The sequence below is a fragment of the Mauremys mutica genome, chromosome 10 (genome assembly GCF_020497125.1).
Source record: "Mauremys mutica isolate MM-2020 ecotype Southern chromosome 10, ASM2049712v1, whole genome shotgun sequence".
NCBI classification, from domain to species: domain Eukaryota; kingdom Metazoa; phylum Chordata; order Testudines; family Geoemydidae; genus Mauremys; species Mauremys mutica.
In genome coordinates this window covers 9,964,420-9,979,002 of record NC_059081.1, presented here as the reverse complement: position 1 = coordinate 9,979,002, position 14,583 = coordinate 9,964,420, and the positions used below count along the sequence as shown (strand labels likewise).

The 14,583-nt window shown below is 41.5% G+C and overlaps 1 protein-coding gene across 1 annotated transcript in view; it reads left to right on the top strand.

Moving 5' to 3' along the window:
* HSPBAP1 (HSPB1 associated protein 1) overlaps positions 1-6,794 on the top strand; it is a 58,247-nt gene extending 51,453 nt beyond the window's left edge. The window contains exons 6-8 of the mRNA XM_045032270.1: positions 1,735-1,818; positions 5,876-5,986; positions 6,172-6,794. Of these exons, the coding sequence (XP_044888205.1) occupies positions 1,735-1,818; positions 5,876-5,986; positions 6,172-6,726 (750 nt within the window). The 3' untranslated portion in view covers positions 6,727-6,794. The remainder of the gene's footprint in view (positions 1-1,734; positions 1,819-5,875; positions 5,987-6,171) is intronic.
* The last annotated feature ends 7,789 nt before the right edge of the window (positions 6,795-14,583 follow it).

The window sequence follows — 14,583 nt, the reverse complement described above, 5'->3', positions numbered from 1 at the left end:
TGGTAGATCAAGTTCATACTCTAAAACTGGGTACTATATTCATAGATTCTGAGACCAGAGAGGACCTTATCATCTAGTGTTACCTCCTGTATAACATAGGCCATAGAACTTCCCTGAGTTACCACCATTGTGATCCATCTCTAGCAACTGGAGGGATCTGTAATGTCTTTGGACTTCTGCACCACATCTACATTTTAACATTTGGTTTGTTTAATGGCAAGTATGCATTGTGCTCACCGCTGCATGATTCGGTCTGTTCTTGCTCAGATCATCCGCTTACTCTGGTCTGTAAGCTGCATGAGGTTAAGGTTACTTTCTGAATATTCTTGACCCTCAAACATCTATAGCCTTTCGCTTGTTTTAAATGGAAACTTGTGAGCTGTATTTCAGCTCATCATCCAAAATTAACCCAGGCTCACAGGCCCTGATGCTACATTTATGCAGGTGCTTAATTGACTTAAATGAGACCACTCGTGTACATAAAGCTAAATGAGTATGTAAGTGTTTGTAGAATGGGGGCCTCATTGGTCTTTTTCCACATAGTTTTCTAGTCAACCCAGTACTGTATTATCTGAAAAGGTGGTTATCTTGATGATAGGACATTCTTACAGGAAATTTGTGTCTAGCAAGAAAAAAACTGGCTATAATTCAGATAAAAATCATTACTGCTCTTCCCCTTCCTGAAGTGTATATTTTTACTGTCTCTATAGTCCAACCATTTTCTTACCCGTTCAGAAACAGTCTTTTATGCTGTTCTTGATAACCCTATGTTAATCTAGTGTTCTGCAATCTATAAAGCTAGTACTATATCATCAAAACAACGTTAATGTCTTTGCACCGTAAAAGCCAAGGTTTAAAATCAATTTTATGTCAAAAATATCACACTAATATAGTAATATAGCTCTGATCTAAACTAGATAGTCATGATTTTTAGGGCATCTTATTTTTTAAATAGTCTACTAAATTTGACAAGTGTAATAAAGGATAGTTACTCACCAGAATTAGAGCTGCACATTATTAATCACCTAGAAGAACTTTAGAATACTGACTTCCTGGGGAAACCAGCTTGGCCGTCTTTATAAAGAAACTGGAAAGCCTGCTAAGCTGAAGAGTCTACCAAAGAGTCCTTGCTCAGCAGGGTATGGTTAGGACTTTCTCTAAAGTCCTGCTAAGCCAGCTAGCAGCTTTTTATGCATCTGGACCTCACTTAACTGAAAGAGTTATGGGGTTACAACCCTGTTTCAGATAAGAGGATTTTGGATAAGAGGTAGTACAGGACTGTGTCCGCTGTCATACACAGTAGCTACTGACATTGTGAGACAATGGACTACTCTGAGCTTGAGGGAGAAATTAAAGTCAGACCCCCTCATTGTAGACCTGGATAACCTTTTCTGTGACCTTGGGCAAATAATTTAACCTCTCTGTGCCCATCTACATAAAAAGCATGCTGTTTCCTCCAGATGAAATGTATTCATGTTTGAACTCTTTGGATGAAAGATATATACAAATAGCATTTGCTTGCTTTTAATGATTCTGGGTACAGTATGGTGCTTTGCTAATGAGACTTTACCATTATTTTTGCCTGACTGTTTCAGAATGGGAATACTCTTCCAACTTCCTTTTAAATAAGGGAAATATTACAGTTACACTAGAGGTTTAATAGACCATTTGCTACAGTATTTGAAAAAGGAAGATTCCTGCTGCTATTCTGATGACTGTGTCCCTTCATTTCAGGTCCTGTTTGTACCCAGACACTGGTGGCACTATGTAGAAAGCATTGACCCCATCACAGTCAGTATAAACTCTTGGATTGAACTGGTACGTTCCTTTTAAGTCATTTAAGCTACAAAGCATGCCGTATAGTGTAGGCTCACTGGTTAAAAATAAATTATTCTGCCCCACATCTAATGACACAATGAGCCACATTAGAGTTATATTAATAATCTAACGTTTTCACAGCACTTTTCATCCAGAGGGATCCCAACACACTTTACAGACTTGTGTTTATAGAAGGATCATTTATCACCCATCACTAGAATGCAGCCATGCTGGGCCAATACATTGCACAACTCTTTGTGTTTGCCTGGATGTTTTTAGTAAGGAAAATCAGGAAGCAGAAGAACTTCTCTAACTAATACTACAGAGGGGAATTTGACCAGGTCACAGAGTTATCACATGTCTGCTCTTGAGTAAAGAGCTTTAATCATGCATCCGCTGGCCCAGCTCTTCCTCTAAATCCTTGCAGTGGACTACAAGGAGCCTTGTAGAGGCTCCCTTAATCTTGCCCCATGCCTAGCAGCTGCATTCATGGCTTGGGAAGGGAGTAGGCAATGTGAACAACATGATCAGTCAGACTTTACACGAATAAGGATTTGAAGGCGCAGAATTTAAGGCCCTGATTGAGCAAAGCACTTCACCTCAAGCATGTCCTTAGATTCACGCTATTCAGCAAAGCAATTAAACACATGCTTAATTTTAAACTGTGACTTCAATGGGACAAAAAAAAAAAAAGCACATGCTTATGTCCCATTGAAGTCACAGTTTAAAATTAAGCATGTGTTTAATTGCTTTGCTGAACAGGGATGGACTTAAGCATGTGCTTGACTCCTTCCCTGTTCAGCAAAGCATATGCTTAAGTGCTTTGCCAGATCAGGGCCTAAATGGCAAACAAAATGGCAAAGAATACGACTGCCTGAAATGTTTAATTCACATCTTCCTGAGAGTGGAGATTCTGCTTGTATTGGATTTTCTGGCTTTGTTAATTTCCCTTTTCTCTAGGCGTTGTTTTTACTGTGTTTTTGTTAATGAATAGATATGTGATCGTTCCAGTGATAGAGTCTCAATACTCCACAATGTTTTAAACCCAAATCGTGTGATCATGAATACTATCGCAGTATGAAATACTATTAAAGTGGCTAAAGAAACAGGTTTTACTAGGACAGAAATCTGTGAATGATAGCTGAAATGATAGGAACAAAGAGTTATACAGGGATGGCCCCTTTTCTGAGCCATCTTCTGGCATCTTTCTGCTGCTCTGGAAGAACAGAGGGGTTCAAACCTGGGTGGATCCTCTGAGGAAAGAATTCTGATTGTAAGGGATATTCAGCTATAAGAACAATGTGTAGCAGTCCTGTGCCAGTCTCCTACACAGTGCCACGTACAGGGGGCATCTAGGAACGCTGCAGTCCCTCTGTTCTGGGTCAGCAAGGCAGCCATTCAAGGCTGTCATAAATTTGTACAGTCCCTGAGGCAGTTCTGATTTGTGCCAGCGACTGGGGGTGCCTCTGTCAGTGTCTAGAATTCAGAGTCTGCAAAGATGACTTAAAGCCCCCTCCTCATCCCTAAACTGGGCTCTGCCTCTTGAACTGCACCACTCAGGAGCTGAAGGTCAGAGTCGGGCCCACTGTACTAGACAGATAAATACAGAGAGAGAGAGAGTTATTTGTTGGACATATTTTTGTTTCCTTTCTCTTACTATTTTTTCATTTTGTTATCCACTGGTACAATAAAATAGAGCCAAATTCTGCCACCCTTACTAAGACAAAGCTCTGACTGAACACAATGGGAGTCCAATTTGAATAGAGTCTGTTGGACTTTCCTAATAAGATACAAAAATTAAAAGGCCCCACAAACAAAATAAATGACTTTGGCTAATAAGTAAATTGCACAGTAGTTGAACCTTAGAAAGGAGTGCATGTAATCATTGTGGCACAGGTGACAGTTGATTACAGCCTATTATCCCTGCAGATGACAGCAACATTGTTTTTAGATGTGGGCAATCCATCTATTAAAATAATTCATGACTCGGGCACTAAAATATAATATTGAGAACGTTGCCATTACCTATTCAAGCAGTTCTCTCACTTAGAGCTGTAACCAGCCGCTTTCACTTTGACAGATGCGTGTCATGCCAGCATCATCCTAGTGATACCATTAATTATTTTGCCAAGACTTTTTAGAATAAGAGTAGAAGTTTAATTTGTTTTCAGTGTAATGTGACAGATTCAAACCCTGCTTTCTAACGAACTAAGTCACATGATTAATGCAGCCCCAGGATTTAGCACAGTAGGATGACTCCCAAGATCACAATACCTGGAAAAATATTAACTGTTTACATGTGTAGTTTTGCAAAGGGATTGCTCAGTGCAACAAAAATAAATCTACTCACAGGACTGCAGGCTGGGAACGTGCTACTTTATTTTACTACAACACAACAGAGCCCACAAGAGAAGGGGGAGTCAATTCCCTCTAACTAGACAAGAAGAGAGGAATAGAGCATGGCTGCTGCTCTGAGTAACCCAGTTAACCCTTGATGACAGCTTTACTATATGTAGAAATCAGGATGTTGTCATTTTGGCAGGGAGGAGGTTTTTATGAAAGAACATTAATAAATGTGAACAGATACCTGCCATATGACAGCCCCACACACACCACCAATGGCAGATTTTTGTCCTAAAACTAGTGTGCAGAAATGAAGATAGATTATTTTTCTGCATGAATTCCAGGTTCTACTGTGAAACTCCAAGATGTATTACAGCCTTTAACACCCTTCCCAGCAAGCTATAAGGCTTGACACATTCTAATGTTTCAAACCCTCAACCCAAAATTTGACAATCCTTGGCTGGCTGGCTGGCTCATACTTATGGTACATCTTCCTTTTTCTCCTGCTTTCCCCCTAAGAGCCCAAGTGACTCTTAAATTATCTGTCCATTTATAGTCTACTCATCACTGTGATATCTGAGTGCTAATCAACACTGCACACCCCAATCAACCTCCTTCCCTTCTAACTACCCTTCCACCGCCTTTAAGCTATTTAGTTAAATAGAAAGTGGATGACGACAGACTGTCGTTCAAAATTATGGTTCTCTGTTCTAAAAATCTCAAATTAGCCCATGTCTACCTGGCCAAGGGATGAAGGGAGAATTCAAGGTCTGTACCAGGCAAGAATTAATTACAAGAGCCCCATAAAACTCTTAATCTTTTTATAATTTTTCATTTTATTTTTTGTGAATGTCATGTTATTTTGTGTTATCCTGCCTGCCAGGAGAGTGGGAGGCCCTGCGGTATTGCAGAGCGAGCCTGCCCTGCACTCACCCCACAGCGGCAGCTCCTGTCTCACAGGGCTGGGCCCGGTTCTCCTTTCTGGTCATTGCAATCTGGCGTGCAGGGTCACAGCGCCACTCAGATTTGACCCAGGTGCCCCTCCATCATGACCAGGGAGTGGCTGGACCAAACTGGAGTAGGCCCTCAGGCCTGGCCCCAGGAGACAGGAGCTGCCGCTGCGGGATGAGTTTTGTTTTATGTCATTTTATACATTCTCTTCACATTTGCGAAGCTGTATCAATTACTGATTTTTTAGTTTAGCAGAAGCCCATGAGCATTCTTCTGGGAAGGAAACATTTGTTTTTCCTTCTGTTGCTATTTAAAACTGCAACAACATATTAGTGGGCTTCTGTTACTGTCAGATGACAACAAGCTTCCTGAATGTTCATAGGACTTAGTCATGTGCCTTAGTAGCCCCAAGGTATTTGCTATCTCACAGTAATATCCTTTGTGGTTCAAGTGTTTAAAATATTTATATGTATAATTTTGTAAAATGCTATTGGGGTCCATCTAGATTAAAGGGGCTATATAAATGTATATCATTAGAAATTCAGCAGCATTCATATGCTGTATAATTTATGAGGTATCAGATTTAATTATCCAAATAATCCCTTTTGCAACCTCTTCTTCATGTGAGTAATCCCATGGTTTCTTGTGTTAGGGATTTTCAAGTTAAGGCTCTTGGTTTGGTCCTTTGCAAGGTCCTCCAAGGCTTTGTAAAAGGTGCAAAGTGCCACATTTTCTCCATTTACCTTTTATGTTCTTGGGATAGGATGCAGACCACAAAGCCCGGGTGGAAGAGGCAATAACTCGAACGCTAGTGTGTGCCATAAAATCTGCAGAAAACCCCAGCCATGTGGATGCCTGGCTGAATCCTACAGAAGTAAGCTCCCTCTTGTTTCCATTAGCAGCAATAGCCTGGAGTTACTGACATTTCTTTTAAAGTTACTATGAGTCTTTTCTTCCTGTGAAGTAAATTGTTAAGTGCCTTTCATACAGCTAAGAGGCATAGCATTGAATAGACACGTACAGCTTGTTCACTATGTTTATTTTTGTTTGCTTGTTTAGGTGGAGGCAACATCCCATGAAATCAATCTTCAGTACTTAAATGGAGCAATATCTGCATATTTAGAATATCAAACGGTAACTGTATCAGAGGACAGAGATCCCAGCACCCATGATACAGAGAAGGAGGCATCTTCATGTAAAAGAAGGAAAATACAAGTCAACACCAAACCAGAGGACTATAAATCAGGAACCCATGAAGCTGGCTTTACAGTGGTTAAAGCAAAAAAGTTGGAGAAAATACCTTTCGGGGTGCATCTTATTCCAGTATTACCACAGTCTCAAGAAGCAAGCTCAGGGGGGGCAGGAGCAGTGGAAAGTGACTCTAGAGACCTTCTCAGCGAAAATGAAGGAGGACATTTTGGAAAATCACGCTGCACTGGGAAGCAATCGGTAATGAGTAATGACTGCGAAACACTGGCAGATCAAACAGATTCAGACAGCACTGCAAACCCTTCACAAATGGCCATTTCTACAAATGACTTGCTAGATTGTTTGGTTAATCCACAAATCATCAGTTTAGTGGCCGGTCTCTTGTTGGAGAGAGAGAGAGTTTGATAGAGTATTTTATCATTTCTAAAATAAAGAGAAACTGGCAGGCTTGTTCTGGGTTTTTTAACTCACTAGTAATTGAATATTTTACTATTTTTTTTAATTTGCATATTTTTTAGATGTAGACAAGTATGCTTGGGAATGCATGTTAGGCCCCAGCCCAGCCCCATATTTCAAATGGTTAAATGGCAGAATAAAAATGAATAGCTGAAACAAGAATAAATAAATAACATTAGGCAGAGACAACTAAGAGAGATAAAACAAAGCCCCTTTGGGATCCATCTGATTAGAAATATAAAATACCCAGCGGCTACACAATTGTCCCCTGATCGGGTTACAACATGATTCCAATTTATAGAGAGTATCTTAAGTGTCCTATAACCTAATAATTAGTTTAAACCTATAACAGGTATGTGGAGCCTCAATTTATATGGGGTCCAAACAAACTCATGCACAGGCTAATGAGAGAATGAGTCAGACAGTAGGCACTGGTGTACTTCTATGCCGCCTATTCTCTGTGTGGGTCTATAATAGTTTAATTTCTTGGGGGTTGCAATACTTAGGTCGAATTTCAGTTGTTGGGTTTAGTGTGTGGGTACTGGGTCGTGTTGATGGACTGTGATATACAGGAGGTCAGACTAGATGATCTGATGGTCCCTTATGGCCTTAAACGCTATGACTCTATGAGTGGAGCCTAGAAACTGATACACATCTGGACAACAGATTCTCAGTACGTGGCAAAAAAAATATGCCCGAGGTGAACACCAGCTCTTGGTCCCAGAGTATCCTGTCACTGAAACAGGCGTAATCCTGCGAAAGGCAATAACTATGGGGAGTTAAGATCCTGTAGCACCCAGTACTTTATGGCCATGGTCAAAACTGGAAAACAACAGAGTAGGATGTAATTAGTCCACTTCAGCATTTCATGGAATGTTGGGCTTGATTCAGCGGCACAGACACAGCAATAACTGTACCCAAAGGGAAGTTTCATCCCAGGGGAAAAACAGCTGTCGTCTACCAGATAGTAGGGCAGCTTCAATCTCCGAGCCAAAGCTGCCTGGGAGATGTATTGAATCATGCACTACTTCGGTACACTAATCCTATTCTCTCTCCAGACAGTGCTGGCTGGCTCCAGCCCCATGCTGGGAGAATGTGTGGGGCTTATTCCTCTGCACCCTTCTCCAGTCTGACATTCCACCACGTGGGTTCAAGTTGTGAATCAGGCCCATTCATTGTAACTTCTCCACATAATGATGTGTGGCATAATTGATGATGAGATGAGTGAAAGGCCAACGACCATTGGAAGACCAACACAATGCAGGAATTGGGGGATGTGTATAGGAGAGCCATTAAGCAATCTGGATCATAAAGAGGATGATCTGGTATAGGTTGTGATATTTGCTCAGCAGGAGATAACAGTTAAGACAGAAATAAGTACTTGGAGATACCTAATCCCAACTCAAATTCTACACCCAGCACCATATCCCTTCTCAACAATAAACAGTTCTGTGGTGGGGTGGGAAAAGAACCTACAGGGAGCAGGAGGTGGTCCTCAGGTAGGTTGGGCTACAGCACAGGGAAATATAGTGAAGAAGATAGTTTTACAGTGAGGATTTTAAGAGTTAGGAAAGGAATAGTACATGAAATGGAAAAGGCATGAAAACCAGCTACTCCGTATGAAATATGAAAAAATGTTAGTGCTGCAAGTTCTGCAGTCCTCCCTCGGCTCAGACCCTCTGAGCGGCTGTTCGGATCATAGCACATTTGAATCTCTTTTCATACAGTGGGCTATTTTAGACTCATTGATTTGTGTTTTCAGCAGGTTTCCAGGGAAGTTGGGAGGAAATCCATCTTTGTATATCCTGGAAAAAGCATATTTTATATTCTCCGGTTCACAGCAAGGGCCTGTTCACAAGTTTAGAAGCTGTGCAGAATCTTTTTGAAGCTACAGTGTTGCTCTCTGAAGCATGGTCTTGGGGGATTAACACATGGTGAACTCAGTGTTGTTTTCACCATAGGATATGTCTAGCTGGAGGATCTTCGCAAGAACATTACAATAAAACACGGTTGGGAAAGTCACTTAAAATTCCCCTGAAATGCTTACTGTCTTTGCTTGACCTGCGGCAGCACTTCAGAATGGCACTTGTCCTAATTATAGCTTCAGCCAGATTCTTTTTGGAATAACATCTGCAGTTATTAAGGTGACAAACTGGTTTCCAGTTTTACCCATTGATAGTTCTCTTAAGCACCCAACCTTTTGGCCTGAAATTTTCTTGGCCTGATCTCTGCCCAATGGTGCTATTTTCACACAAGCCACTTTCCAGCTGTTTTCGAGTTATGGAAGTCGTAGGGGTGGAGATTCTCTTCATTTGCGGTTGTACAGTTCCCAGCTCTGTGTTGCCTTGATCCTGTTTCAGGCCTTTGAGTGCTACAGCTATGTAAACAATTCATCATAATATTGGGGGGAGAAACACTTTTCCAGTCATAAAAAAACAAACAAAAAAAATCAAACCCTTTTTGAACAAGGTTAGAGAAAAATGAATAGAGGTGGAAATTTGAAATGGTGCAGAGATATGATCCTTACTGGGCATTTGGGGGTCAGATTCTTCACTACTGACATGAGTAAGGGTTGCAGGATTAGGCCCTTGTCATTTGGTTGGGAGGAGGGAGGGAATTATAATTAGAGAATAAAATTATAAGCAGTTGGGAAAAGTCACTTCTGAGCATGCTCAGGGGAAATTAAGAATTTCAGCGGAGTTTAAAATGTGGTTCTTCTCTGAAAAATGACTCTGTTGTATTTATTGTCTCTCTCTGCCCTAAATGTGCTCAGTTCACAAGTAAAATCCTATTTTATCTAATTCCCAGTCCTGCACACTCAACCATGGCCCCAGAACCAAGATGGGTTCTTTTTCTTCTTCATTACCACTCACAAAGATTGCAGGCCAAATTAGGTCACTTGTTATATCTATACAATGCCCCCTGTCTGTTTGATGCCCTCGGTGGTAATGCCTCAGGGAGATCGCACAGGTGTGACAGACTGGAAGTTAGTAAACTGTTCTGTTGATGAATGACCCAGAGTAGAATCCACTTCATTTACTGGTCTGTGTGTTGGTGATGCCATGCCAGTGGGTGTAAGAAGAAGTTAGAAATTTATTGCATCTGCTGCCGTTAGTGACTCACGCGGCACCCTGGGAGCAGATCTGTAGAGTAAGAAGGTGCAGTTTTTACATAGTCACTTTTCATAATAAAACCACACACTAATGAAGCTCCATCCCCTTTGTCACATTGCTACATTTGCTCTCTTCTCAGCCTGACCACAGACAGAGGCTGCTGCTGGGAACATTTGCATAAGGTGAGAGATACTGTAAATGTTTCATTCAAATACACTCAGTGAAAATCCTCATGAAGAAAGCTTTTATATCTGGGCGAGGGTACATTCACAGGGGGGTGGGAAGAACGAGCAGATCCTCGGGTGCAGGGCTACTACATTCGGCAAAGTGTAAGCTTGCTTAGAAAAAGTTCTTTTTTTCTATAGCAAAGATAACTTCAGATATCACAGGGCTAGGGCTCTTTTTATATTAACATGAAAGATTTCCCAACTCTCTATTTCAGAATGTCTGTCCTTGAGAAGGCTTCTAGACTCCTAAAGATCCTAACACGATCTCCCCTATAGGCAAAAACCCAGATATTGGTACAGGAGGGCCTACCTTTAAGAGAGTCTGCATAGCAGGGAAAGCCATTGCCACAGCACTGAATGGTATGCATTAGACCAGAGAGAGACACATCACTCATTGCTCTAAACAAACATTCAATCTGTCCGCAGAGAGCAGCGTTTTTATGTCTCGCCAGGTGTGGACCATGATTAACGGATGAGGCTACAGTCAGAGATCGTTATCTGGGGAGGCCAGAGCAGATCTGTTTACAATGCTAGGAAAAAAGCACCAGAAGGGCTTCATGTCTCAGAGGCGGACTATAAAAATCAGAGTCATACTCAGTGCAAGTGGTTATGGAGAGAAAAATTACCACAGATGAATGGAGTCATGTATGGCAAATGGCCCATGGACTAATAAGGGAAATTTACAGTTCCATGAGCCAATTCAGAGTATACAGAAGACCATGATTTCTGACTCTCTCATCATGTGCCTGCACATAGGAGTTTGAATAACTGTCTACATATTAAGAGTGTTTAAACAAACTGAGTTCTGACCTTTGTAATGACTTTGGACAATGAGGTGGGAGCTGAGTCCTCATAGCCCCAAGGCTAAGGAAGGTGAAGACCAATGTTCTAGCTATTTTTCAATACAATAATTAAAATATTTTTTAGTTCAAAAGAATATAGACCATGGATTTCCTGATATCTCTGATCCTTACCCAAGTAAAGATTTTATACGGTAGTGGTTATAAAGTGTCTACAGCTAACGCTAATACCATTACCAAGGTACCATGATGGTTAACCCTTAAACTACAGTTCTCACCCTTTCCCTGGGCGAAAGGGCCAGAGAAGTGAAAAGGGCTCTGAAAGCTCCATATCCAGCACTGGCACTATGGGAGATAAGTCCTCAGGATGTCTTATGGCTCTCGCAAGGCCTGGCGTAGGGAGTGTGCCAGGCATAGGGCAGGAGGCTGGTTCCAAGGGTGTGGCTGCAGCATTGTGGGGATTTTGCACAGTGCTGTAGCCTATAAGGTAGTCCAAGGAGGCTGCCAAGCGCTGAGAAAGGTCCCAGGGCTCTAAGTTCTGCTGAGGGCTCCAGCACCTGGAGCAACCCAGGACTGGGAAGGCATAAATGTGGTTTAAAATCACTTTAGCTCCCGCTCCCTGGCTGCAAATTCTGTGTCGCGTCACTTAGAGCAGTATTTTTGCCATTGACTGGAGGAGGCCAGGATGTCTCCCTAGGTGTGGAAGCAGGCTCATATAGAGGCGCATTTCTCTGAGTATACTGGGAGGGAAGCAGGGCTCTTTTCCAGTAGTGTGTGTGTGAGGGGGGTTTCCCTAGGAAGACTTTGCTGGCTGCGAGGACTGGAGTCAGAGCAACTGACAGGACAGTGCTGCTGGAGGAGGTTGTGGGAGGCGTAAGTAGCAGCAAAAAGGGCTGGGAGTAACGTCACTCATGGTGTCTGAAGAGTTAATGTTTCTAGTGTCCAGTCTACACACAAAGTTGCACCGGTGTAACTAAAACGGTGTTTTAAAATTGTTTTAGTTAAATCAATGCCAGTTTCTGAATGGACACTCTCTTAATGTGACTTCAGCCTGGTTTCTAGCAATTTAGCTTGTGTTGATCCCTTACTTACTGAAGCTAAATTGCTAGAAACCAGACTGAAATCTAATTAAGAATGGCCTTGCAGGAGTTTCCACTGATTTAACTCAAACTATATAAAAACAGATTCTAGTTAAGTCCATGTAACTTTGCATGAAATCCTAGCTCCCTTGCCATCAATGGCAAAACTCCTGTTGTCTTTTTTGGGGACAGGATTTTTGTGCATAGCCAAGACCTGTAAAAGGAAGAGAGATTTCCCAAAAAGGACCACAGGCCAAGATTTTTTAAAGGTATTTAGGTGTTGCTCCACTCAGAGCTGCAAGGCCTACATGATTTATATGGCTATGTCCCATTTTCAAAATTGACTTAGGAACTTAAGCACCTGTAAGTCTCATTGACTTTCAGTAAAACGTAGGCTCCAAAGGCCTGCATTACTGAAGTTCTTTAGGCACCTTACTGCCACTGACCACAGTCAAATGCAGAAGTTTTGCTCTATCACTGTTAAAGCTACCTCGGTACGCCCGGACAAGGACAAGCTAACTTTTGCATACTTAAGTGAGATAATTTAGCTATCAACGTACCAGAAGATGGCAGGAGCTGAAAACTCCTATATCAAAGCAAGATAAACTTCTCCATTCCCCTTGCAGGCTCTTTAAAACAGCACTAGCAACTTTCTGTCCTCAAACACGAAGGGAGCTGAACTTATTTAGGATGGCTGCAAAAATAGTCACACCTTTTAGGGAAAAAAAAACACCCAAGCAATTAGGTTTCTTATGAATTTTTGCTCCTTTCTTGTAAACCTTTTTCTCCATTGCAGAAGCGTCATTTCACAAGTTACCATTTTACTTCATGTCATTAATCAGTTCCCTGTATTTAAATTTTGTTTCCATTGTATGTCTCATGACTTTCACTTCATCTGTATTTATTTGAGGTCACAAAGCAATTGTGCTAAAGAACAATGGCATATGTTATGCTTCAGCATTAGACAGAAGTTGGAATGGTCAACTAATAATGACTTTGGCATATTGATGAGGCAACATGAATGCTTGCACAGCCCTAATTGCCTTTCAAAATAAACATAGTGCTACATATCAATACTTCTGGCCTACCAATAAGCTACTGTGTTCTGTTTCTTACCAAAAAGCTTGAATCATTTATGCTTATGATAGTGGCAGCCTCTTTATTTGTAATATTTTGCTGACACAATTTTTTACAACACTGGCTTAAAAAGAAAGCCATCACAAATGTGTGACACAGCCATCTACCATCTACTGCATCATCACAGTGTCTCTCTACCTCTCACCTTCATCTGTCTTGTTCTCCTAACTAGGAATCTGATCCTGCAATGCGATGCAGATAGGCAGACAAAGCCCCACATGGAGCCACGGTGATCATCAGCATGTCTTTGCTCTGACAATTCCCTGGAACTAAGATGAGTCTATTGTGGTGACTGGGGCCATAAGGAAGGATTTTGCAGTGTGCAACCCATTGCAATAGTTGAAGGTGGTAGAAAGGAACCTTCCTGTTTTAAATAAAATACACACAAGATTTAGGAGCTCAGTTTTGGGGACATTCCTAGGGGACACCTCACTAAATCACCTTTCAGTTATTTAATCCATCTGATCAGCGGTTTTTCTCTCGTATACCTTGGCAGTCTCAACATAGAATCCAAAATATGAATGGGCATGGAAGACAGAATTACTGTATCTGGAGAGGGAGCTAGGGTAGACCTTAACCAGCTCAATCAAGGTACAAAGCATTACCTTTCACCTGTGCTAGGGAAAAGGTCATGGTCCAGCCTGACTTCAACCTTTTTCCGGTCTCGACAACTCCTATGTAGCTAAAAATGTGACATCGCTGCTGGGAGTTTTAATATCTGGGCTGCAGTTATTTTGAGACTGAAGTTGCCACATCATATGAGTGAGTTGGTTAGTTTGGATAAACTAGGAACCCAGGACCACCAACTCTTGTTGACTAGATTACTGGGTGCTTTTAGCTAACACTCGAACTCAGCATTAAGGCAAAGGACTAGAGCTATATTTAATACATCTAGTTTTGCCTGAGACCTACATTGCATTTACTAAAGCTTCTAGTACGCCTGCGCCCAGCATCATTATTTACTGGCACTTTGCGGGCAAATAAATTGACAAGTCCCTGTTTAAAGAAGTTTGAAGCATGTACTGTGATGTCCCAGTAAAACCTGATATGAAGTGTTTGGGGGTAGACTTTGCTTTTTTGGTTTTTCCAAAGCCCTAGGAAAGGGGATCTTTTCAGAGTGTTCCAACGGGTATTGCAACCCTAGAAAATCAATTTAAAAATCACATTTTTCCAAAGAATGGAAGCTGAGAACATTGATCTTTAAACCCACATTCTTAAAAAGAAAGCACATCTCTCCCCAGAAAGGCTGTGAAGTTTATTTGCAAAAAGCTCTAGGGTATTTTTCTTCTCTTCCCGCTGCTCTGTTTTAACCCCTTATACACTGGCATTCTACCGAATCACTGCAACTGGAGAGCACGTCTGAGTTTCCGAAGCAACAAGTGGGTTAAACTCCTGTGCTAAATTTCTCTCTTCCAGTCATTACAATGTCCCTCCCCCATTGCCCCCCCAG